Source organism: Mauremys reevesii, linkage group 1, assembly GCF_016161935.1.
Source record: "Mauremys reevesii isolate NIE-2019 linkage group 1, ASM1616193v1, whole genome shotgun sequence".
In the NCBI taxonomy this organism is placed as follows: domain Eukaryota; kingdom Metazoa; phylum Chordata; order Testudines; family Geoemydidae; genus Mauremys; species Mauremys reevesii.
In genome coordinates, this window is record NC_052623.1 from 293,549,550 (window position 1) to 293,575,943 (window position 26,394).

Sequence of the window (26,394 nt, forward strand, 5' to 3'; positions counted from 1 at the left end):
ACTGAGTGAAGATTGTGTCTAAAGTTACCATAAAGTTGGAGGGACTGAAAGGTGAAAGATGTCCCATTGTACTCAACACCCCTCCATTCCATAAAAATTGGGGCATTTCAAAAAGATTCTCTCCACTGTCCTGCTCCCATGTTCTAAAGCAGATTTTTCAATCAGATCTAACTCAGGCAAAACTCTCACTGGGAGGTTTTTTGTCTAAGTAAGAACAGGACTGTTGGATTTGACATACAGCACATATCAAAAAGACAATACAGTAATGGACAAATATATAGATGATATACATAGATAAATACATCTATGAATAGCTTTATGTCTATATAACATATATTTTATACACACATCTTTGCATTAGATAGATAGATCGACAGATAGAGCTATATATGAACAGAAAGAGAGTGGATTAGACATAGAAATGGGTAGTTAAAATATCTAGAGAGATATAGAAAATAAGACACTACAAATAACTATTATCTCTACCTGGCATTTAGTATTTTCCATTTTTCTCTGAAAAACTTCCAAGCAAGATCCCTGCCATGTGGATTTCGAGCTACGTGGATTATGACATCAATTGCATCTTGATCCAGGACAACTTCTGAATTGAGAGACAGGTTCAGAAGCCTTTAGGATTGAGTCGAGGGAAAAAAAACTGTTTAGTTTTTGCCAATAAGAGCCATAAAGCTTGTCATCTAACAATGAAACAGCAAAGACCAGAGATTGCTAAAAGATTTATTTAAATTGCCAGGAGAACTCTGATTTTTATTTGTGAGATTCCAAAGATCACAATACTTTTTAATAAAAAAAACCCTTCAGTCCTGCATCTGGATTGTGAGTTCTCTAGAAGTAGGAAGATATTTATTTAAGCATAATTGCAGGTGCGTGGAATATTTTCAATGAAAGCTGAGATCATGTGAAATGCTCTTGACTGCATATATCTTTATGAACTCTACACTGAGACCATGTTGATCAAAAAGTTGGCTAAGTGAACCTGGCCCTATTTATGGTTTAGAAGTGAAATCATGAAAAATTCATGCATTTGCAAGGGTCTCGATACAAAACCATGTGACATTCTAACTACAGGCTCTCTCATTTACAGATAAATATTGAGATGGGGAATATCATTACTGCAACAGTTATCAGTGACAAAGAATCTGAAACACATAAATAGTTCTACCTGTTTAACAAGTTTCTATCATCACTGCAAGTTAAGGCTTCTAATAATATTTTCTTCTCAGATACCGCTGTGGTAGAATGGAATTTCATCCAAATGAACTCCCATACATCTTCATCCATCAGTGAAACTCCTGTACAGTAAACGACGTCTCTGACATTTAGTGGGATTCTAAAAAAGCAACCCATAGAGCATTGCATTATTAAGGAGATTCAGAGTAATGGAAAGGGATATAGGACATTACTACTTTAATTCTGTAAAGCTCCAAAAAAGTATAACAATTATGAACTTTTGGTGAATTACACTTATCTTCAGAGTTTTCCCTTCACTGATAACTTCTAAAATCATATATTGAATTGGTAAAATTTCTGGTAGCATAGCATAGCATATGCCTGGAATTCCTTTCCTCAACCCATCCATCACAACTCGATAGGTGTGTAAAGGTAAAGTCTTCCTAACTCGGAAATGTACCATATAACTACAAAGGCACATATATTAGCCTTCTAACTCAGCACACAGATTTGTGCATAACTAAGCCAGAAGGGACCAATGTGATCATCCAGACAGCTCTCCTGTGTATAACAGGCCATAGAACTTTCCTGAATTCATTCCTGTTTGAAGTAAAGCAGATTTTTTAGACAAACATCCAAGATTTATTTAAAAATTGCCAGTGATAGAGAATCTATAACAGCTCTTGGTAAGTTGTTCCAATGGTTAGTTGCCTTCACTGTTAAAAAATTGTGCCTTACTGCTGGTCTGAATTTGTCTAACTTCAACTTCCAGGCATCAGATCTGATACCTTTGTCTGCTAGATTGAAGAGACCATCATTAAGCATTTTTGCCCCATGTAAGTGTTTACAGACTGATCAAGCCACCCCTTAACCTTCTCTTTGTTAAGCTAAGTAGATTGAGTTCCTTCAGTTTATCACTATAAGGCATGTTTTCCAATCCTTTAATCATTCTTGTGGCTCTTCTCTGAACCATCTTTAATTTACCAACATCCTTTTTTAATTGTACAGACCAGAACTGGACACAGTATTCCAGCAGCTGTCGCACCAGTGCCAAATACAGCAGTAAGATAACCTCTCTATACCTCAACTCCAGGTCCACTTGTGTATGCATCCAAGGATTGTATTAGCCCTTTTGGCCATAGCATTGTATTGAGAGCTCATGTTCAGCTGATTGTCCACCACAACCTCCAAATCTTTCTCAGACTCACTGCTTCCTAGGATAGAGTCTCCCACCCTGTAAGTATGACCAACGCTCTTTATTCCTAGATGTATACATTTACATTTAGTCATATTAAAATGCATATTGTTTGCTTGCGCCCAGTTTACCAAGTGATCCAGATCGCTCTGTACAACTGACCCCTGTTCTCTTTAGTATTTACCTCTCTCCCAATTTTTGTGTCATCTGCAAATTTATCACTCATGATTTTATGTTTTCTTGCAGGTCATTACTAAAAATGTTAAATAGTGCAGGACCAAGAACTGATCCCTATGGGACCCATTAGAAGCATACTCATTCGATGGTGATTGCCCATTTACAATTACACTTTGAGACCTATCAGTTAGCCAGCTTTTAATCCATTTACAGTATGCCCTGTCAATTTTATATGATTCTAGGTTTTTTTTAATCAAAATGTACCCAGATGCCTTGCAGAAGTCTAAGTATATTAAATCAACACTATTACCGGTATCATCCCAATTTATGATCTCATTAAAAAATGTATCAAAATAGTATGACGACATCTTTTTTTCTATAAACCCATATTGACTGGCATTAATTATATTACCCTCTTTTAATTCTTTCTTAATCAAATCCCATATCAACAGCTCCATCATCTTGCCTTGGATGGAAGTCAGATTGACAGGCCTATAATTACCCAGGTCATCAATTTACCCTTTTAAAATGTCAGCTCTTTTAAAACTCTCGGACACAAGTTATCCAGACCAGCTGATTTTAAAATGTCAAACTTTAGTAGCTGCTGTTTTACATCCTCCTGAGTGTGGAACAGAAAGAGAGGGTTACCATATGATATAACAACATCATCTTTCTCCCCCAAATACAATAGACTTTTTGTATTGAACAATTCTGCCTTTTTTGCATTATTGATAATTCTACCTTTTCAATCTAGTAATGGACTGATATCATTGTCAGGATTCTTTTTGTTTCTAATATACTTAAAAATGCCTTCTTATTGTCCTTAACTCTGCCGGCCATAGAGTTCTCCTTGTCAATTTCCATAATTACTAGTAATGAACATAAATCAGAAGCTATGAATGTCTCTTTTTTCTATTTAATATTTTTTTTATTTCTTATAGCTGCTTTCACTTCCTCGCTAAACTGGGCTGGCTTTTTAATCTAATATAGCCTGCTTCCTTGATTTTGACTTTTTGGGCAGCTAGTAAAGTGTTCTTACGCAATTCCCAATTATCATTCATATTTTTCTGATTATATTCTTCCTACCAGCTGATTTGGCTCTTAATGGTTTTCATGTTTGTGAAACTGGTCCTTTTAAAGCACCAAGCAGGGCTTAAATTCAGCCGGAGCCCACCAGAGCAGAGGTCCAGTACATGTTTTCAAACCCACAGAGGCCCTGGCACCTTCTGCAAGGCAGGAACCCCGGCACCTGCTGCAGGGCTAAAGCCCCAAGAGCCCTGGCGCCTGCTGAGGGGTTAAAGCCCTGAGCCCCAGCACCTGCTATGGGGCCGAAGCCATGAACCTCAGCGTCTCTTCCTCCATGGGTCTGAAGCCCGGAGCCCTGGTGCCTCTCTCCCCACAGGCTGGGCTGAAGTCCTGAGCCCTGGCACTGCCCCCCCACACACCCCCCATGGAGCTAAAGCCCTGAGACCCCCACCTCACAGCTGAAGCCTGGAGCCCTGGGTCTGTGGGGGCTCCGGGAAATAATCTCTGAGAATCTAAGCCCTGGTACCAAGTATATATTTCACTGGTTTGGACTTTATTCTGTGTGCACATTATAAATATGATCAAAGTCATGATCGTTTGTACCCAAGTTATCGTTATTTTTTAGTTCAGTTCCTCTTTCTCTGTCAAGACGAGGTCTAATGTAGAATTTCCCCATGTTGAATGCAATACTTTTTGAGTTAGGAAATTGTCATCTATAATTAGAAATTCTAAGGACGTTTTAGTACTTGCAGCATGTGACCTCCAGCATATGTTACTCCAATTGAAATCCCCTATGATCACACAACTGTTTTTCCTACACATTATATATAGGTGCATAAGGAGCCAGTCATCATGTTCCCTAGTGTGATTTGGTGGTCTGTCGCAGACACCATCTAATAACCATCTTGTGCTTTAGCTATTAAGACACTGATCCATAAACATTCAAGATCAGTTTCTTGTGTTATGGTGTTATGTAGCTAAGCAGCTGATGGTGTGATGTCATTTGAGTAAATACTGCCTTATAGTGATATTACGGGGAGAAAAGTAAATACATGGAGACTCACCTAACTGATCAGCATGCCAATGGGTAAATCAGCTATACAATAAAGTCAGGCGGTTGACAGACAGCTCAGATAATTTAATCTCAGACCATCATTTACTGAAGCAGTCTCTCAGGGCCAAATTCACAACCTGGCACAGCAGGTACAGTGGCACCAATAACATACATTAGCAACTGAGTTTGGCTCTCATACTCTACTATCCTCTTTCTCATTTCTGATGCATGTTTATCAGGTGTAACATTTGCCACTGAAAAATATTTTTACGGATAAAAATAGAAATTTCTCAGAAAAATGCATGTCTGCTTTGCTGAATATTTCCTTCCTTATTATTGCAATATCTACCAAAAATCTAATGCTTCCAGTTACTATTGTGGGGCTAAAATGTCTGGGATGCAGCACACTGCAATAGCCATTTAGAAATTTGAAAAAAGATTGTCATTATGGATACTGTCAAACGAATATCTGAGTTGCAGTATCATGATACTGAAAGACTGAGTGAAATTTTCTTTGTAAATTTTATTATAGCTTACACCACTGCAAAAGTTACAGTGAAGGTCACATCAAGACATGTTCATTAAAAGCCCATTTTTTTCCACCTACTCAGAACCTTCAGAAAAATTTTTTGTGGGCTGAAGCTTTCTATTCTTAGCCTCAACTCAATGGTGAGTTTTATTGTAATATTTCAACAAAATCCCTTTGGTCATGTTTCAGTCATTGGAAAGTGAAGATAATATGCCTTTTCTACATTTTAATGCTTCTATTGCTCATCGGTACATCAAGAGAAGTAGGAAAAAAAAAGCCTCCAAACCATATATTGGCCACTGAGACAAGGCAAAGGCATTGTAACTCTAAAGGGTTAAGAGAGGTCCCAGCAGAATTATGTCTCAGCCTATAATAGTTCCCCTATATGGTTACAGAGCAATGTTGTCTTATCCACATTACCAACAAACCACTGTGTGAGAACCCAGCCATCCCTAACCACGACAGACAACCTCATATTCACATGGTTATACTTACAGCACAGGCAAGTCCTATCTGTCTAACTGAAACAGACACAGAACAACTCCCCTCCGCCCCCCACAAAAAATCAAATTTGGAGTCTCTTTCTGGCGTTGCTGCCTTCCTTCACCCATTACTTTTTAAACATTCTGTAACTCTCCTAACATTGGTGGAGCTCAGCCTGTACCCAGCCTACACAAGTGATTCCTTCGTTGCTAATACCGGTGGAGATGCATCAATGCTAAACTAGGAGTAGGAAAACTACCTAGAATTCTTAGTGTAGACAAGGCCTATGTTATCAGAAGCTGTCTCCAGACAAACTTTCTAACTTTAAAGATAGTTAAATAGTGGAATAGGCTTTCACGGGAGGTTACGGAATCTCTGTCATTGCAGGTTTCTAACAACAGATTGGACACACACCTGCCAGGGATGGTCTAGGTATACTTGCCTCTGCCTCAATATGGAGGGCTGGACCATATGACCTCTCAAGGTCTCCTCCAGCTCTACATTTCTATGATTCTGATTCTTAAATAGTAGCAGTAAAGATGTGAATTTATCACTTCTACCAGCCCATTCACTTCAATGAGTTTTAAACTTTATTCTCCAAGCCTTGTTCATCTCAGGGAGGTGTAAATTTAGGGTGAGATTTTCAAAAGCACTTAACTGAGATAGAAGCACAAGTTCTATTGAATTTGAATGGGAGCTGTCCAAACTGGGATGTTTCAAACCCTAACAGGTGCAGGCAGTTTATAACTCTCTTTTATCCTTTCTTTTTCAATAAGCACCCACAGAGGGAAATTAAATCCAAAAAACTCTATTAGTGCTACATTAAGTTTACATATGTAAACACAAGAAATCAGGGAATACTAAAATGTGGTGATTTACATTAGCGGAGGATTTGTCTCAATGTTTTCTAAATCAAATTAACTATATTGCAACTATATCGATATTTCTGATTATTAGATGCATTAGCACACATACGTACATAGGCATATAAACACATTGTATGCAATGTGGACAGTTTACTCTGAGAGTATTAATTTTTTATTCCCTGATTATATTTGTATGTGTGTTTAAATGCTGTCTAACTTCAATGCGGCATTATTTTTCATCAATTTTGGATTTAATACATTGACAACAATGAGAAGAATATATGTTTAATGAAAATGGGATGAGGATATTATGACATTTGGAGCAGACAACTGATATCCTCAGTGACTGTAACAAAATTTACCAACCACAGTCAGGTTTCACTGTACTGGCAGAAGTACTTTATGTCTTCGCTCAGATACTGTATCATGTTTAAAAGAGCGAGTAGCTCTTATTGGACTGTCCCAACAGAACTGTTTTCTTTGGCTTACTACAAGATACACAACTTGTCAACAAAAGCACCAAGGAACTAAAAGGTATCTGCAAAGAAGTAATTCTTCGCAGGTTGATTGTCCCATTAATCAGAGAGGCACACATTGCACATTGGAGAGATTACCACTCAGTGTTTGGATACAATCAATAGCATTGCTGGCATGAACACCGTGGCAGCTAGGGGGATGTCTGACCTCAGAATGATAGTGAGGACAGAGTTCCTCGCTACTGAGGCTTACATCTTTCACAAGTTACAGCACAGCTCATCAGACTCAGACTTTCCTGGTTACCTCATCTTTTTTTGTTTATGTGACAAGAGTAGTGATCTGAGCATCAGCACAGACAGTAACCGGAAGATCATTTGTATTGTGTATGGAGGAAGGGAAATTTGGACCTGGATGGCATTGATCACATGTCAATAGCCTGAACACTACTATGTATTTTGTAAATGAAATTCTTTTGACATCAAATCTGTAAAGGCACATTTGTAGCACCACAGCAGATCTATTCAATATCATACAGCCAACAGCTCCAGGGAAGTTTTTAGATCTCCTTGTATAAGCTAAGTCATTAGGACAAAATGAAATTAAAAAAAAACCCCACACACTGTTTTTTTAAAGCCTGAGCTTCAATAACTATAACACCTATGGCTATGAAAAGCTACAAATTACTCCTATGAGAGGCCTGTAATCAGGATTATAGACATGGGGTTCCTTTCTGTGGAAATGAAAATTGTTTATGAAAATGTGAATATCCCCAAAGTCATTTCTCTTTAACTATTGCCTCAACAGTAAACTTTCTAATTGAATTTTCTCCACTTCTGAGGATTCTTGCTCCCTCTTCCCTCCAATTATTATGGGCCTGTATTTCTTCGTTATCTAAACATGTGCAAATCTCTCAGGTCTAGATTTTGTAGTTGTATAGCTCCATGGAAAATGTGCTTTTAACACTGCAGTTCCATAGCACCAGTCCAGCATGCAGAATGTTGGCCTACTGGATTAATTGAACTGAACAGGTAAAATTAACTATTGTTTCAGTATTATTGAGCTAGTAACACTGAAGAACATATTCTCTTGTTGTATTAAATCTCTATGTAGGCTGCTGTCATTTTTAAAGTGATAATATAATGGATACTTCAGAGGGATGATAAAAATTAATTTTTGAAAGCATAATTCTGAATGCTGATATGATGAATTTAACCTTATTTGTCTTGCTCAACAAATATGATGGTGAGGATAAGATATGAGGCCAGCAAAGCTCATGTTTAAAATTTAAACATTTGGAAAATATGTTAAAAATTAAACAATTAGAAAAAAATAACTAAAATCCTGCTGTGCCTTTACAGGAAAATCTTTTTTTTACAGTCCTGACTAGTAAAGCTTACAATGAATTAAGAATAATCTTCTAAGTTAAAATTAATTGGTATGTACTTGCTCCTATTTAAACAATGTTCTAACAATTGGAAATACTTTTATAAAATCAGACCATAATTATTTATCTTCTAGGCAAATTGTGTTCTAATTTCTTAAAATGTAACTGCATGCAGTTTAGTCAGTTCTTTGATTAAGTGACAAATTTTATTACCATTTAGGCTAATATTTGACAAAGGAAATTAATCAGAAGCTCCATTCTGTATTTTTTTTACAGTTTACCTTTAATGGAAACTTATTTTCCTTGATGTTTATATTTATAGCATTGTTTATTAGGTTACAAAGCTCAGATAATATTAAAAGAATGGCACCCATGGAATAATGTGTTAGCACTGCATATACTAAACATAAAACAAATGATGCCACATTGGTAACAGTACATTGTTATGTGTCTTTTCTAAGAAGATAAACACAGTTTTTCCCCTCTTCTTTACTTATTTTTGTTACAGTAGCCTAACTCAAACCTGGGAACCATTGTGCTAGGTATTATACATACACACGGGAGGAGAAGGTCCCTTCATCCAAAGTGTTTACAATTGGAATGGACACAACAGACAAAAGGTGAAATTTTGGACATAATGAGGTCAGTGGGAAAACTCCTACTGATTTTAGTAGGGCCAGGATTTCACCGAAAGGGTGGTAGAAGGGAAGTCTGATTATCCCCATTTGACACATGGGAAACTGAGGCACAGAGCGATTAAGGGACTTGCATAAGGTCACACTGGATGTCTAAGGCAGAGCCAGGAACTGAACCCAGATCACATGAGGGTCAGTCTAATGCCTTAACCACAAGATCATCTATCCTCTCTCCAATAACTTTTTCTAGCTACACCCAGTGCCAGTTATGCAACATAATTTTTTAATGTCTGAATGGCAAGCTGTACATTAACTTGTGCAGCCCACCTCTGCTGTAGATTTTTGTTGTTTTGTCCTTTGTTGGCATTTTTCTACCCCCAAAACGGCCCTTCCTTTCAAATTGCTTTTCTTTATTGTGGTTGGTATTTTGGTTATTGAATGAACAAACAAACAAACAAACAAACGAAATCTGTCAAAGTTTTAAAGTTTTCAAATTAATTTGTTTGGGACGTTGTTTACTTAAAATCAGTAGAAGGGGCAGGAGATTTTTCTGTGATCACCTAGAAAACTGAGGAAGCAAAGCTGTTACTTGGAGGAAGTGCCCAATAAACAACATATTTTCTATTTACTTGTAACAAGATGCAGTCCTTTCTTCTATTAGACATACTCCCTAGATCCTCTTTCACAACACCATAGCCACTATTTCCTTGATTAACTTATGCACTCAGCAGTCTTTTCTTCCTCCTTAAACAGTTTTATTGACTTGACTGTAAGATTCCACTCAAATGTTGTTACAACCTATCAATTAGTTAAATTACTTCAGCAACATTGGCTGCCACCATCTGGCTGTACTCTAATAACATTGCAAAATATAATGGATCTCTACATCTGTATCCACACAGATACAGATTCAACAATGAATTTTCAAAGTCATTAAAATCTACAGAAGATGATATCACAGAAGAAAGGATCTGGGGTTGTTTGTTTGTGTTGTGTTTTACATTCTATATACATATATGTATTAAAAAGTAGTCTTTTCTCTGTATCTCACAGCTCCCATAAGTCTAATGACTTCTGAAAATTAAGTGATGAACATCAAAACTTTGTACAGAAGTAACGTGTCTTCTAGATACCTCACATAAATCATTAACCTTTTAAGCCACACATCCACAAACACTCATGCTCCCGATGAAAGTTAAGCACAGGTATACGTGTTTGCAAGATCAAGGCCTTAGCGCACAGATGTGAAATGAAGTGACAAAACAATGCATCTTAAAGCAGAAAACAGAGGAAGAAAAAGAAGGAAAACTGTTACTTTTGGTATATGTATTTGATTATCTGTTATTTGGCCCAGACTTCATTAGAATGTATATCAACTAACGACTAAGAAATCTCTGTTATCTACCGTGGATCTGAGCCTACAAACATGTTGCAACTGTTGTTGCAGTACAATGTATCTTTATGGTGGTATTTTCAGAGTACTTAAAGGTTGATCCAGTAAAGAGGTGAAACAAATTAGGCAGCCAGATTAGTGTGAATCAATTGTCTCTTGAAGAGTAAATACAAATTGTTCTTACTGAATATGAGAACCTAGTATTCTCAAATTAGGGCTCTTGGGTACTCTAGTCTTTGTGCATATTATCTGACTGATGACATTCTTACTTCATTACATGCACCATTCTTATGACTGATATAGAGAAAATTAACATCATTAACATTGCACTCAGATATAGGAGTATTTTACAGGGAACCCTGTGAAATAACAAATGTGGAAACTACTGGACAAGCCCCAAGCTGAATGGATACATTTAAAAACATCTCTTACAAGATAATTAGATCTCAGGATGCTATATTCTAAAGTGTTAGCTTCAATGTCTAGCTCCCATATGTTCCTCTTTAGTCTGTGGTGTAAAGGAGAAGCAAGATGTGCAAAAATGGGTGCTAATGACCTGAAACTCATGAGAGGGAGGGGAATGGCTGTTTCATGGCATACCTTCTTGCAGGGGATCTATGGAAACACCTCTGTACTGATGATAAGTCAAAGCCAGAACTCTATGGGTTTTCAGTCAGACCAACATTACCTTCCTTCTGTTCCCTGCAAAGATGGTTTGTTGTGTAGACACAGAAGGAACCTAAATGGCAAGATGACGGTTGTGGGAAATATAACTGGGGGTAGAGAGGAATATGAAAGCCAGGGTGCAGAATGCATGGACAATGCATGTTTTTCAAGGTTTCTCGAACATTCTCTTTCAGGAAAGCCTGTGGGGCCAACACCATGACGTGAACTTGTGGAGACTGAAAAGTATTTTTCCTCTTTTACAGATTTTGTTTTTATGGGAGGGAAACCCGGAGTAAGGTATTTAAGTATGTTGGCTCACAGGCATTCCTGAACCCTTCAAAATTATATTTATGATTAATTTGTTTTCATAAAATGTCCTTTATGGCTATGAAATCTATCAGGAATCCTGTGGTTAAAAACCAGAACAGATGTGCATGCAGGGTGTCCTGGCAGTCCCTACTTATTCTTCCCCATGAAGTTGGAACAGCGTCCTCTGAAAAGTTCAGTGACTATAGTGTTATGGAAAAGATGTGGGACAATATTCTATTTTGACAGGATCAGTTCACTGTATCATTGTAAATACATCTACTTTGCTGGATCACACTGGATCACACCTTCTGACCCATGAGAACTACAAAAAGTATACTCAGAATAGAACAAAGAAAACAAAGTGTTAAAAAAGTTGAATATTGTATATCAGCTGGGCTAAACTATAAGACAACACCCATGTCAATAACCAGTTAATTAAAGGTTACCAGATCAAAATAGTGTCGCTAACCTTAGAGGTAAATCTTAGGCAAAAGAGAGTCTGTTTCACAGATGCAAGGCCAAGAGATGCCAAATCTATAAGAGGTTTCATGCTTTTTTCTTTAGCTACCAGAATGCTGCCCTAAACTTAACCAGTTTGAGTCCTGTGAAAATTGGATAATGAAAAATATTGGACACCACCAACTGCTGCCACTGGACATAGCTTCAGACCAATTGAGAATGATCAAAGTACTCAGTACAGAAAAATAATAGTATAAATAGTAAAAGACAAATTAGATCTAAAACAGTAGGTACCTAATCAATCAGGAATGTGAAATAGCCTACAATCTACCTGTATTAAAGATGTGATTCAATATGTGATAGTAATTGTAGGTAGTCTGTTAATCATGATAGTTCTCAAATCACAGGTAGTCTAAATATCTCTGATCTTTATTCTGCATGGGGATAGCCAGCAGATTGAAAACCCAATGCATGTTACGCTAATTGATACTGGATCAGATAAAACAAATGCATGTGTTAACTGTTTTCTGTGAAAAAAAGTCAGGCAATTAGTCCTACAACTATTTGAACATAGATAACGGATGAATAGGAATGGGCTATATTTCAAAAGAAGGAAAAATCTGAGAATCCATTGGTGACTGGCTCTGAATATCCAATGCCCTTTCCAGTGGGCTTCACTAAGTCATGCCTTCGGGTGTCACAGCAGATGCTGACAGGCCATCCTTTACTATGACATCACACTTCAGGAGTTTATAAACTATTGTCCTCTGCACATTTCTTCCTGAGCATTAGAGGTTAGAACACATCCAAAGCAGAAACGCTGCAAATGCTAATGCTCTTAACATTGTGTTTTGCCTTCAAAACCAATGCATTATGGAGGTTAAAGAAGTTAACAAGGCTGATTCTCAAGCTCAGGCAGACTTTGTATGGTAATTTTGCTAATTTTTTAGGCTGAACCACAATGCTCTCATAACTACAGAGTGTGAGTAATGTATTTCTTCACACATGAAAGAGCTTCACAGGGATCATCCCAGTTAAATGAAGGTAGCAGCAAACATCTTAATTTTCAGCAAGCAGTAGCTTCTGCTGCACATTATTTGCCTGTATCTTGAATTCTGCGATCCCCATTCCTAAATCGACAACACTAATTTCAATGATTGTATAAAGAATGTTCCTTATTCCTCATAGAGGCTTCACTTATGGAAGTATGTATTCATCTTACTGCAGCAAGATCATGTTTGCCATACTAAGCACCATCAGCAGCATCTGTGGGGCCTTAAGTAAACTGAAGTGGAGCCCATCAGTTATATAAAAATATGAGATCTGTATTAATTTAATAATTAAAAGGAAAGTGAATCTCACATTAAAATTTATTCTCAGGTTTTCAAGAAAAACTTCATATAAAATTTATTTCGTTAGATCTTGCTAGGATTAAAATCCTGTACAGACCTGGAACAGAATCAATAAACAGCTCCATTGACACTCCTTGGAGTCAGTTACTTAAGGCTGGCTATTTGGTTTGATGCCTTTGTGGCCAAATGTGTCCTTTGAGTCATGCTCTGGCATTATTTCCTGGCAGTGTGGCTGAGAACTGCACTGTCATTAAGCATTTTGTACTCTACATTATCATAATTTTTTAGCCACAGAAATAGCTGCAATCTCTTTCTCATATCATTTATTTTAGGACACAAGTATCAGGAGATGAGATCAGCTATTGGCGCACCATTGCAGTAGTGCAGGGGTCAGCGACCTTTCAGGAGTGATATGCCGAGTCTTTGTTTATTCACTCTAATTTAAGGTTTCGCGTGCCAGTAATACAGTTTAATGTTTTTAGAAGGTCTCTTTCTATAAGTCTATATAACTAAACTATGATTGTATGTAAAGTAAATAAGGTTTTTGTCATAAACAGATAGTTAAGGGTTAATGCCTCTTTTACCTGTAAAGGGTTAAGAAGTTCACCTAGCCTAGCTGACACTTGACCAGAGGAACCAATGGGGGAACAAGATGTTTCAAAAGGAAGGAGGGAAGTTTTCCTTTGTTGAGAGTTTCAGTTTCAGCTGGAGTGGAAAAGATCAAGGAACCAGCCTCTTATCAGAGTAGTAAGTTTTAGAAAGGAATAAATAGGTTTATGTTTATTTTCTTTGTAACTTGTCTTGGTATCATTAAGGGAATTATCAAAATTGGGTATTTGGGTATTTTCTGTGTAACTAAATTTGTGCCCAGGGAAACATCCTCTGTGTTTTGAATCTGTTGTATGTGAGAGTAGCTGGTATGCTAATCTCTCCCAGAGGGTTTTCTTTTACCTTTCTTTTCTTTAATTAAAAGCCTTTTTTCTTAATACCTGATTGATTTTTCCTTGTTTTTAGATCCAAGGGGGTTGGATCTGGATCCACCAGGAGTTGGTGGGAGGGGGGGATGGTTAATTTCTCCTTGTTTTAAGATCCAGGGGGTTTGGATCTGTGTTCACCAGGAAATTGGTGAAGTCTCTCAAGACTACCCAAGGAAAAAAAAGTAGTACTTGGGGGATGGTGGCAGCGATACCAGATCTAAGCTGGTAATTAAACTTAGAAGTGTCCATGCAGGTCCCCACATCTGTACCCTAAAGTTCAGAGTGGGGAAGGAACCTTCACAGTTTTTAAAATGTTTAAGAAGCTTCATTTAAAATTAAATTAAAATGCACAGCCCCCCTTGGACCGGTGGCTGGGACCCGGGCAGTGTGAATGCCACTGAAAATCAGCTTCCGTACCGCCTTTGGCACATGTGTCATAGGTTGCCTACCCCTGCAGTAGTGTATTAGTGTCACAGAATGGAATTTCCTGTGGAATAGCTGAAATTCGCAGAGTTGTGGAGAATGTCCTTCTAAACCTCATGAGCACTCATCTCACGTAGATTAGTGTGTGTTTTTTGTAAAGAAGATGTGAAAGTAATAGTGTTATGCCTGGAAGTCTAATGGTGTTATTCAATATTGCTGGTATTAACAGAGAACACCAAAACACTGGGAGATATAATTATTTTCTTTAATTCTGCATTTAGTTTTAACTCCAAAACGAATTTAACTTTTCAACTTATAAGCTACAAATGTAACTACTACTGGCCAATTCACTATTGAGCTTAAGAACATAAGAACAGCCATACTGGGTCAGACCAAAGGTCCATCTAGCCCAGTATCCTGTCTTCCGACAGCGGCCAATGCCAGGTGCCCCAGAGGGAATGAACAGAACAGGTAATCATCAAGTGATCCATCCCCTGTCGCCCATTCCCAGCTTCTGTCAAACAGAGGATAGGGACACCATCCCTGCCCATCCTGGCTAATAGCATTGATGGAGCTATCCTCCATGAACTTATCTAGCTCTTTTCTGAACCCTGTTATGATCTTGGCCTTCACAACATCCTCGGATAAGAAGTTCCACAGATTGACTGTGAAAACAGTGTGAAAAAATAATTCCTTTTGTTTGTTTTAAACCTGCTGCCAATTAATTTAATTTGGTGACCCCTAGTTCTTGTGTTATGAACCTAGGTCTTGTGTTATCTTGATCAGCAGTGGTAATTTATTTACATGGTAAAAAATAAAGCACAGTGAATACATGATTATTATAATTATTTCAATCTCCTGGAGTGGAGAGTATATGGTAATTAATTTTGGACCTACCATATTAAACAGTATTACTAGGAAACCAGCAGAAATATGCAAATAGTATAGAGGTATACATTACTGTAGTTGATTATTGCCCTTCCCTAGCCCACAATTAAACTACACAAGTAAAATACATAAACATTTGGGATGGAAAGAACCTCTAAAAAGCCATCTAACCAAGCATCACAGCAAGATTTATTTTATCATTCCCAAACCATTCCTAATTAGATGTGTGTTCACTCTAACTTTGACTATATCCAGGGATGGAGATTCCATAGTCTTCTTAGCCACTTGTTCCACTGCCTGTAAATTTACACAGTCATAAAAGTTTAACTTAATATTAGATTATATTTGTATTGAATCTAATTTGATTGATGTCAATCTACCTCCACGGTATTCTTTTGTACTCTTACGTTCCAAAAATTTTCAATACTTCCCAATTTGCATTGTTTATAAATCAGCTCTTTGGATTAGCCACTCCAGCTTCCAGAATAGATCATTCAGGGCAAAGCATTGCAACATTGCCATTATTTTTACTATAGTATTCAGCAAACTCTCTGTCAGACTGTACTCATATGTGGAAATAGCACAAAAGAGACAGAAAACACTGTAAGTTTCCCCTCAAAGTTTCCTTTGAGTTCTCTTATTGGAGGTAACATTCCCCAACTTCTAGGGGACAAACTGGGAGGCCAATCCACAAATGCTGCTGATATTGGAGATCTGTTGGGGGAAGTGGGGCACCTGTGCAGAGATCCTCTGCCTCCTTTGATCAGCTCATAGCCCTCTGTAGCTCTGCCCTCGTTCCCTGGCAATGTGTCTCCACTGCAACTGTATTGCCTGGAATTTCCCAGCTGGTGCTTGACCACTTTGTTCTGCTTTGTGGAAATGATTCTCTAAGTACAGTATATATAACCTCTGGCCCTATTAACTCTATTTGTTGTTAACACTGGGTGGAGGGAGAGATGATGCATATCTCTACCTCCAGTGGCGTTTTCTTAGCACTGTGGAGAATTGTCAAAATGCTCTGAAGAAAGGAAGGGAATGCTGCCATCGAGACAGCAGTCTCTCCTTTTGTGGGAGAAAATGCATGCAGAGAGAATGGTACAGAGATACTATGGTTGCAACTGACAGTATAAAACAAAAGGTAGCTTTTAAGGACATGATGTTATAAGAATATTGCATCAAACTGAGTGAAGTACAGTTATAATCACAAAGATGACAATATAAAAATGGCACCTAATTACATATCTGTTCCTTTTATGTATTCCAAGTTGTACTTTCTTGCCCATTATACTCATCTTAGCCAACACAGTTAAGGGAGTGTGTTCTGGCTTCTATTCTGGCTCACACACCATGTTAACTAAATTCTTATTACAGAATCATTATTATTATTGGTAATAACAGAATCCCAGTGATATGGCAGAAACCTGAATCATTTTATAGCCATACTACTGTATGAGCAAAATAGACTGGCTGAATCTATATAAATGTTGATACTGTGAAGTACAAGCTAATTTTATGACTACTAAGCTGCTAAAATGGCAGAAAGTTTCTCAACTACAATAAGTGACCTTTGTGATGCCTTTCCAAAATGAGCAGACATGGTATCAGCCTGTCAATAATTTAGTCACATTTAAATGGGGTGACTGTTTTGAGAACAGCAATTGGCAATTTCTGGGGTGGGGAAAAAGATCTGAATTTATAATCTTACAAAATAAATAAAAGAAATCTGTCTTCTTTGCAAGTTGCACCCTTATTTATCATCTGATGTCAATCCCTGTTCCATAATTACATTATTTGTGGTGGCTATTTTTCAAAATTGTCCAGTTTCTTTACAGAAATGTATTGCTTTAACTGGCTGGTATTTCTCCTCCTCTGCCCTGCTCTGATACCTTGATCATAACATTCATTGTGCTCCGGCAGTCACAATCTTGGGCTCTCAAGAATGGCCTTGTGGAAAAGGTAAGATTAATTTTCAGAAGGCTCCTTAAATGTGTTCCTTTCCTTTCTCGCTATTGTTAGCAAAGCAATAAGCTTTTTTCTGGTGCCTCCTTCTTCTCTAGTCCTTTGGGGGGAGTGGGGGAGGCTTTGCAGGGTGACAGCTTTTATATATTGCATTATCTACTGCTGTGCAATTTAACAGATTATGTTAAATGTGATTAACTAATTTTGCTGTTGCAAATGAGTATCTCAGTAAATTACTTTTGCAGATCCTTTTCTGTGATTCTTTCTTTGTATTTTCCTCTTTGAATAGCTATGTATCTAGCATTGTTGATGTTTGCTAATTTTGATACTGATAAGGATTCACTTAAAAATGTGCGTGCTTGGATTCATCATACAGAATTAACCTGACAAATCCTTTAATGACACTTTCTTTTTGGAGTTTGGGGCATATTTTCATAGACTCTGGGTACTTTTTTCAAAAACACTCAAGTGACTTAGAAGACTAACGGCTAGATTCAAAGTAGGACGTAGGTGAATACCTGCCACTTTAGGTGCCTAAATCCAACATCTAGGCACCAATGGAATTCACAAAACCACCATTCAGCTGCCATCCAAGTCTGTAGCACCTACGTAATGTATTGATAAAGTACGTATTGATAAAGTTTCCTAGGTGCCCATGTGTCTGCTAGCGGCCATGCACAAAGCTGCCTAAGTCCTAATGCCAGTGACCTGCTCAGCGCCTAGTTCATGCTTAAGCCCTGCCAGGATTCACAAACTAGGCATCTTTCTGCCTCGCACGCCTGTGGGATCCAATCCATACACTATAGGTGGTGGTGGTAAACCCCTATATCAGACAGCCCAGGGGTTAGGGCACTCACTTGGGAGGTGGCAGACACCTTGACTGATTTGGAGCAAGGACTTGATCCCGGACCTCCAACTTCCAGGTAAGTGCCCTAACCACTTGGCTATAAGGGAAGGGGGCACCTCCGTGTGAAAGGACTGACCTGACTTAGGTGTCTGATTCCTGAGAATTCTGAGCAAAGCCAGGCACCTCCTTTCAGCCCAGAGTTAGATGCCTAACCCCCTTTGAAGTGGAAGGTTTAGGCAGCTCTTGGCTCCGAGTGATGGCTTCTGTTAATCTCTCTTTTAGGCGCCTAACTCTCCACATGCAGTGTCTGAGAAGCATGGATGCCTCACTTTGGGTTGTAAATTCCACTAGGCAGCAGAGTCCTTAAAAGTTACAACATGGAACACTGGTGTGCCTAACTCCCTAGGGTGAATCTAGCCCTAAATCCCATTTTCAAAGTCACTAAGGATATGTCTATATGGCGAGCAGAAACCAGTGGCAGAAAGTTTCAGAGCGTGGCGCTACAAACTTGGGCTCATGCTACAGCACTAAAAATAGCTGTGTTGGTTTTAGGGCTCAGAAACTCATTCCCCTCCCTAGGATTCAAACCCCAACTCCAATGTTTACACAGACATTTTTAGCACCAGGAGCTGCAGATCTGAGTTTTGAGACTCACTGTTGCAGGATTCTGCTTGCCACGTAGTAGACATTTTCCCTAGGGGCAGGTTTTCAAATGTATGTAGGCACCTAATGGCATTTTCAAAAGTGCTTTTGAGAATCCCACTTGGCATCTATCGGCATCCTTCTGCACCTAAATACCTTTGAAAATAAATGCCTAATTCAGTTTTAAAAATGGGACTTAGGTGCTTTTGAAAACGTCATCTGAAATAAAATATTTTACCTAGAAACAAAACATCAGAGCCCGTGATACACGGAAACTGGTTTCCTGCCTTCCACCAGATGAAAAAAAGGATGATTCTTTCACAAGAAAGCTGTGGTCCTCACCTCTATTTGCCTTACTCTCCATGGATAACTGCATGATTTAATAATCATGCTACTTTATTTATTAATACGCTGCACTTATATACATACTTTGCACATTGTCAATGACCTGACAACCCTCACCTGAATTAGATAAATCTCTGGCTGCTCTGCTTGCCTCCTATAGTTCTTGCCTGTCCATTATACTGCTACTAACGCCCCCCATTGCTCCTATTACATTATCCCTCCTTGAATCTCTCTATTAGCTTCCTGCCTCTTACAGCATCTCTTTCAAGTTCTGTACCTTGAGTTACAAAGCTCTACATAATATTTCCCTCTACTACATTTCCTCATCTCTGTTCCTCTCTCTCTCTCTTTTAGGTCTTCTCAAAGACTCCTCCCTTTATCTCCTTTCCCACTTACAGCTTCACACCTTTTGTCATGTTGCCCTTATTCCTGTATGCATCTACCCAGCACCCTCTCTTTCTTCCATTACATCCTTCCTTAAAATCAACTTCCTTTTTTCCTCAGAAGGCTCCACTTGCCCCATCCACAAATTCAGAGATCTTTCCCACCCCTTCTAGGTCTGACGCCTCACAGCAATGCTTTAAATGACAGCTGGTGAGTTCTGCTTCATTTTTTACCTGTATGCCAAAAGCGTGTATTAAAGAGACACACTCATACTATAATAGTTCTGAGTTGGGTGGACGGGAGATGCATTTTTGTTCCACTTACCGGTTTCTATTGCTGGAAATCCAATCTGAGATTAACGTTGCAGCCTGTTGGTGACAGTGTTTATTACCAAAGCTGCAGGCCAGCATGATGACTTCTCGACGTAATTCTCTGGGTTAGTCGAAAACACAAATAAAGACACTAATGAGCTCACATTAATAAATAAGTATGTTGAAATTCTCAGAAGAAAATATTCTAACCTTTCTTATAAGGAGCTGTTAATATTTAATTAAACAAAAATATTAAAGATGTGGTAACTGTATATCCTTGAATAACAACTAAGTACCATATTGTTACAGTTACAATTTTTAATTAAAGGCCATGGATCAAAATGGGCAGTGTTACATTCATACAACCCTACTAAATTCAATGGCCTCATGAGTTCAAATCCCAAAGTCTCCAATGGAGCCAGCACTTAAATTAAAGCTTAACAGGAACATGTCTTTGTTCTCAAAATTCCAGGCAGAGGAAACTGATTCACAGCACCTAGCCCCCTCAAGTGAGGAGAAATGAAAGAAGTAAAAGGATAGAAAGGTATCTCAGGATGCTGAAATTCACATTAAGTATTGGGAAAGCACTTTACTACAACTATCTCCTGTGAAAATTAATAAAAAAATATAACAGTACTCATGTTGGTAGGCAGCTTGAACAAGGGATCTGTTTAAATTATTCGTTGGCCATCCAAGTTTGAGGTACATCGTTGCAACTTGTTTTAAAATATATTCCTGGAAGAAGAAGAAGAAGAAGAAAAAAAGGTTAAATATATTTTCAGAATTAAACTTTCTTTTTGATTTTACAGTTCAAAGTTGAAATACTGTTGATTGATGTTTTTAATAATGCCCCACTTTCAAAATTCTTTGATTTGGATCTCATATTGCAGTGCTTTTGTATGCAATCCCACTCTTTACTTCAATGGAAGATGAATCTACAGAACAGCTACATGACTGAGTCTACTGGGTTAGCTAATTTAACGGTAAAGAATACAGCAATTTATAAATTGTTTACTTTAACAGTATTTTGAACTCACAATACAAAGGTGAAGAGTTGCTGGAGCTTGGACAGGCTAATGCCTACTCTAGCTAAGCCAGTCTTGACTTCACAATGAATGTCCGAATAATGACCATCATTAAACATTTAAACAGACACACTTAGCACAAACATAGTGAGATAACTGATAGCAATGATTAGGGCTCTGTGCCTCTCATGGAGGTCGCGGAAGTCACGGATTCCGTGACTTTCTGCAACCTCCATGAGTTCTCCGGGGGCCAGTGTGGCTGACCTTAGGGCCGCCCAAGCAGCTGGCTCCAGGGCCAGCTACTCAGGTGGCCCCTGGGACAGCCACACCAGCTGCTGCTCCTGCGGCCCCCAGCAGTGTTCTTTGGACAGATGGCCAGAGCAGCCATGGTCCGTGGCCCCAAGCAGTGGCCCCCAGCTGCCCAGACGGAGCAGCTACGGTCTGCTGGTCCTGGCAGTGGTCACCAGGCGGTGGGCCAGAGCACCCACAGTCTGCTGCTCCGCAGTTGGTGCCACTGTTCCTGGGCACATCTCCCCCAGCAGCAGCTTCCCAGTCCTCTTCAGCAACACCTACCTCACGTTCCCTTCCAGCAGCGGCCCCCCACACTCCCCCAGTGCCCTCTCCAAGATTTAACCACAGGTATTTTTAGTAAAAGTAATGGACAGGTCACGGGCCATGACTTTTTGTTAATTCCCCATGACCTGTTTGTAACTTTTACTAAAAGCACCTGTGACCAAATTGTAGCCTTAGCTATAATCGTCTTTACTTTCATAGCTACAGCGAAACCATTACACAGGTGCAGTCAACTGATCTGATAATACTGAACAATGTGTGCTGCATATCAAGACTGGGTTATATAATGACACTATTTCAATGTCCATTTAGCTGTGGCTGTGTATAAATATCAAAGACAGCACAAGACATGTTTTATCTTACTCTCACATCTTGCACATTAGGCATCTTTACGTTCAGTTACAAGTTATGAAGTAGACTATTGTCACTGTAGTCACAGCATAATTTTCTGCCAGTAGAATTCACTGCTTTGAAAAAAAGAACGGAAATGAACTAATGCAAGAGAATATCCATTTTATTTTTATGGATGCATGTGCATATGTGTGTGATGACAGAACCAAAGGAGATGCACTGGATAGCTTTCTCAAGCAGATAAGTTATTCTGTGACTATAATGAGTTTATATTTCTTCTGTCATCAACTCTGCTTTCAGATTGCAGGAAGAATTAGTAGTGGTAAAAGACAACCCTGCAATTAATTTTTACCATTTTTGTTTATTAAAATTGTATTCTCTTTACACAGTCACGTCTAAAAGTGAAAGAGCAATCACTGTCTAATAATGATTTTTCAATGCAGGTAATGATAGACTAGGAAGACAAAAATGTGATTTTACATGAGAGCTGTCTGGTTTGGAGCTAGACCCAGATCATAGGTTCATGAAGAAACATTTCCAGTATTTCTGTATTAATCTGTAATAGATTCCTTATATAAATTCTCCATGCCAGCATGTATCTGGGTGTATTTTAAAAAATGTCTCCTTAAATATACCAGACTTTATGTAGTTTCTTCATTTCAACTGTACTATAAAATTATGCACCAGTGGTTGGGCATTCAATTTATGCAGAGTACATAAAATTCACTGACAGTACACAGGTGTAATACAGCTTATAATTGTTAATAAATACAATTAAAGTCTGTGTCATAAGCAATGTTCCTTTTAACAAATATGCTTCAAGATTAAGCAACATTTTTTCAGGTAACATTTTACAATGTTTGTCATGTCATTTGGATTATCTACTGTTTGCTGCTACTGTTGTTCTCCTGGTCCCAATTATGAATGGGTTTTTGACTCAATTGTGATCTAATCGTTGTTAATTAAGGGAAATGCATTGACTTCACTATGCCTTTCAGGATGAAAATAATGACTAACAATATAGACTTCAACTGCATGCATCCTGCTAAATTCTGTGAGCACATTTTCTGTCCATGCTTATTTTGGGCCTCAATGAAAGTGTAGTCCTGTGGCTCCAGAGAACTATAGAATTTGGGGTATACACTGTTTTTTAAGAATCAAACAACTAATTTTATAGGACAGCTATATAATATTATATTATAATATTTTATAGGAAGGACAGCTAAGTTTCTTTCCACTCATTATATATGCGTCAAGTGGCCCTTATCACTGTTCAAATGCAAATGAACCTAAGTTTGACAATTGCTACATTTAAATACAAAATAATTAGAAAGAAAGTTAATATCCCTAGATCAGTTACAATAACTGACTGGGGACTAGTTCATCTCAGGACAATAGAAAAGAAGAGAATATATCTTTTACATTGAAAATGTTGTAGTTTTCAGTGCGGTCCAGCAATTTATCTAGAGGATAAAGAGCTCGGCTGGCAGCATGCCAAGGCAGAAAATCCTTCTCCTCGGAAAGGTATCTGATAATCTCCAGAGGAATATTCTGAGGCAAATAGCCAGCTCTGCACAGTCAAAGAAGTTCATGTTAATTATTATTTTCAGAGAAGGTACATGATGATGCAAAAATGAGGGTTTTTCATATGCAAATGAAGGCAGAAAAGCATGATAAATACATCACATTATAATGAAATGAAAGTCAGTGTTATTAAAAAAAAAACCCAACTCTTATGTGTTGAGTGTCTTTTTACAGGATGCCAATATCCCTAATTTAAATAGAACCCAGTGTCTATTAAAACATGCAAACAGTAAAGTAGCTGAAGAAAGAAAGAAAGAAAGAAAGAAAAAGTATTTTATTGCTACAGTGTAGACCAGAGGTCGGCAACCTTTCAGAAGTGGTGTGCCGAGTTTTCATTTAATTTAAGGTTTTGCGTGCCAGTAATATATTTTAACATTTTTAGAAGGTCTCTTTCTATAAGTCTATAGTATATAACTAAACTATTGTTGTATGTAAAGTAAATAAGGTTTTTAAAATGTTTAAGAAGCTTCATTTAAAATTAAATTAAAATGCAGAGCCCCCCGGACTGGTGGCCAGGACCTGGGCAGTGTGAGTGCCACTGAAAACCGGCTCGTGTGCCACCTTCGGCACACGTGCCATCGGTTGCCTACCCCTGGTGTAGACAGAATGTGGTCTAAACAAAATCAACAAGCCCAGGCATTTTGCTTCTCAGAAAATTTTGACAGGTCATGGGCAACTAAGAAGAACTGATTGTGAAGGGACATTCTTTAGTTTCAAAATTCCTCCCGCAGCTCCAAAAGCAGCTTTGTCTGATGTCTATTGCAAACCATTTTGGAACAAGTTATATTAGACTGAAGCAGCACTCAAAAGGATCACAGTAGTTAACGATGTGTTACCTCTTCTCATATAAATTCCATTTTTTGCTAGCTTACAAATAAATCAGAGAGCTGCTTCATCCTTTAATTGGCATAAAGAGCCTCATCCAGTGAGTGAAACAGTTTCACAGAATTTCAATAAAGTTGTTTAAAGTTACATGTTTACACAAATTGTAGTAGATACACAAACATTTAAAAGTTTCTTTTTAAAATTCTATACTGGAAATTTCAAGCTTCAGGATTTTTGTTCATTTTACCTTTTTTAACTGCTTTATTTCTTAACAATCTAAAATGCAATAGTAAAATTTAACTCTGTGGTGAAAACTTTCTAGCAACACACAGGCCTATTTTTTTCTTAATGCATGTGTTTAACTCCCACTGAAGTTCTACGCCTGCAACAAGAAGAAATAGTGATTCTGTTTTCATTAAACTTTCAGGACTGGACTGGTTCAACATAGGCAAGGGTTTGAACTATCTTCATAGTCCTTTGTTCCCTTTATAGGATGAAAATGTTCCCTTTCATTTCCCTAATTGTCTGAAGGGAGACATCCATACAGGAAACAAAGATTAAGTGCTGTGTAGGGGACCATGGATACCAGGCTATTCAAAGACCTGAGGCTAGTCTGATCTCAGTTGTACTAGTTTAAATCCAGAGTAACTTCACTGAAATCTTGTGTTAGGGTTGTGTCTTTTGGCACAATCCTAAACAAGGGCCTGTTTGTAAGCTACACCACCACATTCGTAGCCCAGGAGGCACTGTGCCCCAAAAGTCACTTCATGACACAATTTCACCCATTCTTCTTTTGCTCTGGAGAAGGAAGGAAGTTACTGCTAGCTTTGAAAGGATTCATTTTATTTCCCTACCGGAACTCGGTCAGCCACTCCCCATCCTGTTCCACGGCATCTTTGCCCACTTGATGGCCGTGGGAAGTATGCAGAGAGCTGAGGCAACATCTAAACCACAAACTTTGGTCAATGTGAGTTACATTGGCATAAAGCCGCTGCAGTTAGTATATCGCTTGTGTGCTTGCATACTTGGCTGTTTGAGTTAGTGCTGCGCATAATCACCAGGATTGCTTATGTAAATTCACAGTGTGGTAGGTATCCGAGCATGCAACTTACTGTCGGATGGCACACTGCCTTTTGGGAAATGTTGGCAATATACATGTCACATTATGGGGTGCAATCCAAACCAGTGAGTGGTTGTATCACCACCTGCCCTACAACCTTGGGCGCTTCACAATGCTTTGCTATTGTAGCTCCCAACCAGGGCTGCTCACAAGTAGCTTATCAGCATTTCTCAGGGTCTGATCTGCAGTCAGACCCTGAGTGTTTGTGTATGGTTGCAGCCCTGGTCCAGCAGTTCTGACCCCAGCAGCCTGCCAGCAACACAACAGCCACACTCTAGCTTCCACCACCTTTGGTTACTACTTGTACGGTGAACCCAACACATTCCCAGTCCTAAATTTTCCCAAAAACGTGTGTTCTGCACTGTCCAGACCTTTCCAGGACAGTTCACTTATTAAAAGCCACTGCCCCAGTAAGGAGTCAATACTCAACAGTTTGCTACGTTAACTGGAGTTAACAAATAGTTCCATTTAAACATAGCCCTGGATCGGTTTCGATTAAAAAATAAAACAAACAAAAGAAGATAGGGTTGTAAGTGAACTCACATAGAAGAGATAAAGTTAGAAATGGTTACAAGCAAATAAAATGAAAATGAATCTAAAAGATTAAAACAATCCAGCAAGTTCTGGTTCAAGGCTTTGTTTAAGATGGCATTTCTCACCCACTGTCTTCCAGCAAGATACTGGCTGACCCTTTCCTTGCTCAGGATCTCTCCCAGAGGCCCAAAGGTGCGGGGGCCTTTGTCTTCTTAGGTGAAAAAGAAAGAGCTTGGGGTTTTCTGTTCCTTTCTTTTATAGTCCAAATCGCCTTTGAAATGTATTCTTCTGAAGATTACCCCTCAAAGCAAAGTTTATGCAGATGGTGAGGAAGGTGACATGGAGTCTGGTGAGGAAGGAGGCTCCATGCTCCTTCTCCCCCACCTCTGTTTGCTGAAATACAAATTTGCTGT

At 38.5% G+C, this 26,394-nt stretch overlaps 1 protein-coding gene across 3 annotated transcripts in view; it reads right to left on the reverse strand.

Annotated features, from left to right (window-relative positions):
* Positions 1-26,394, reverse strand: part of TRHDE (thyrotropin releasing hormone degrading enzyme) — a 312,690-nt gene that overhangs the window by 9,925 nt on the left and 276,371 nt on the right. For all 3 annotated transcript variants that reach the window (XM_039520544.1, XM_039520543.1, XM_039520542.1), the window contains 5 exons: positions 23,341-23,488; positions 20,607-20,704; positions 19,983-20,090; positions 1,181-1,348; positions 487-627 (listed from right to left, as the gene is read on the reverse strand). In XM_039520544.1, the coding sequence (XP_039376478.1) occupies positions 487-627; positions 1,181-1,348; positions 19,983-20,090; positions 20,607-20,704; positions 23,341-23,488 (663 nt within the window). The remainder of the gene's footprint in view (positions 1-486; positions 628-1,180; positions 1,349-19,982; positions 20,091-20,606; positions 20,705-23,340; positions 23,489-26,394) is intronic.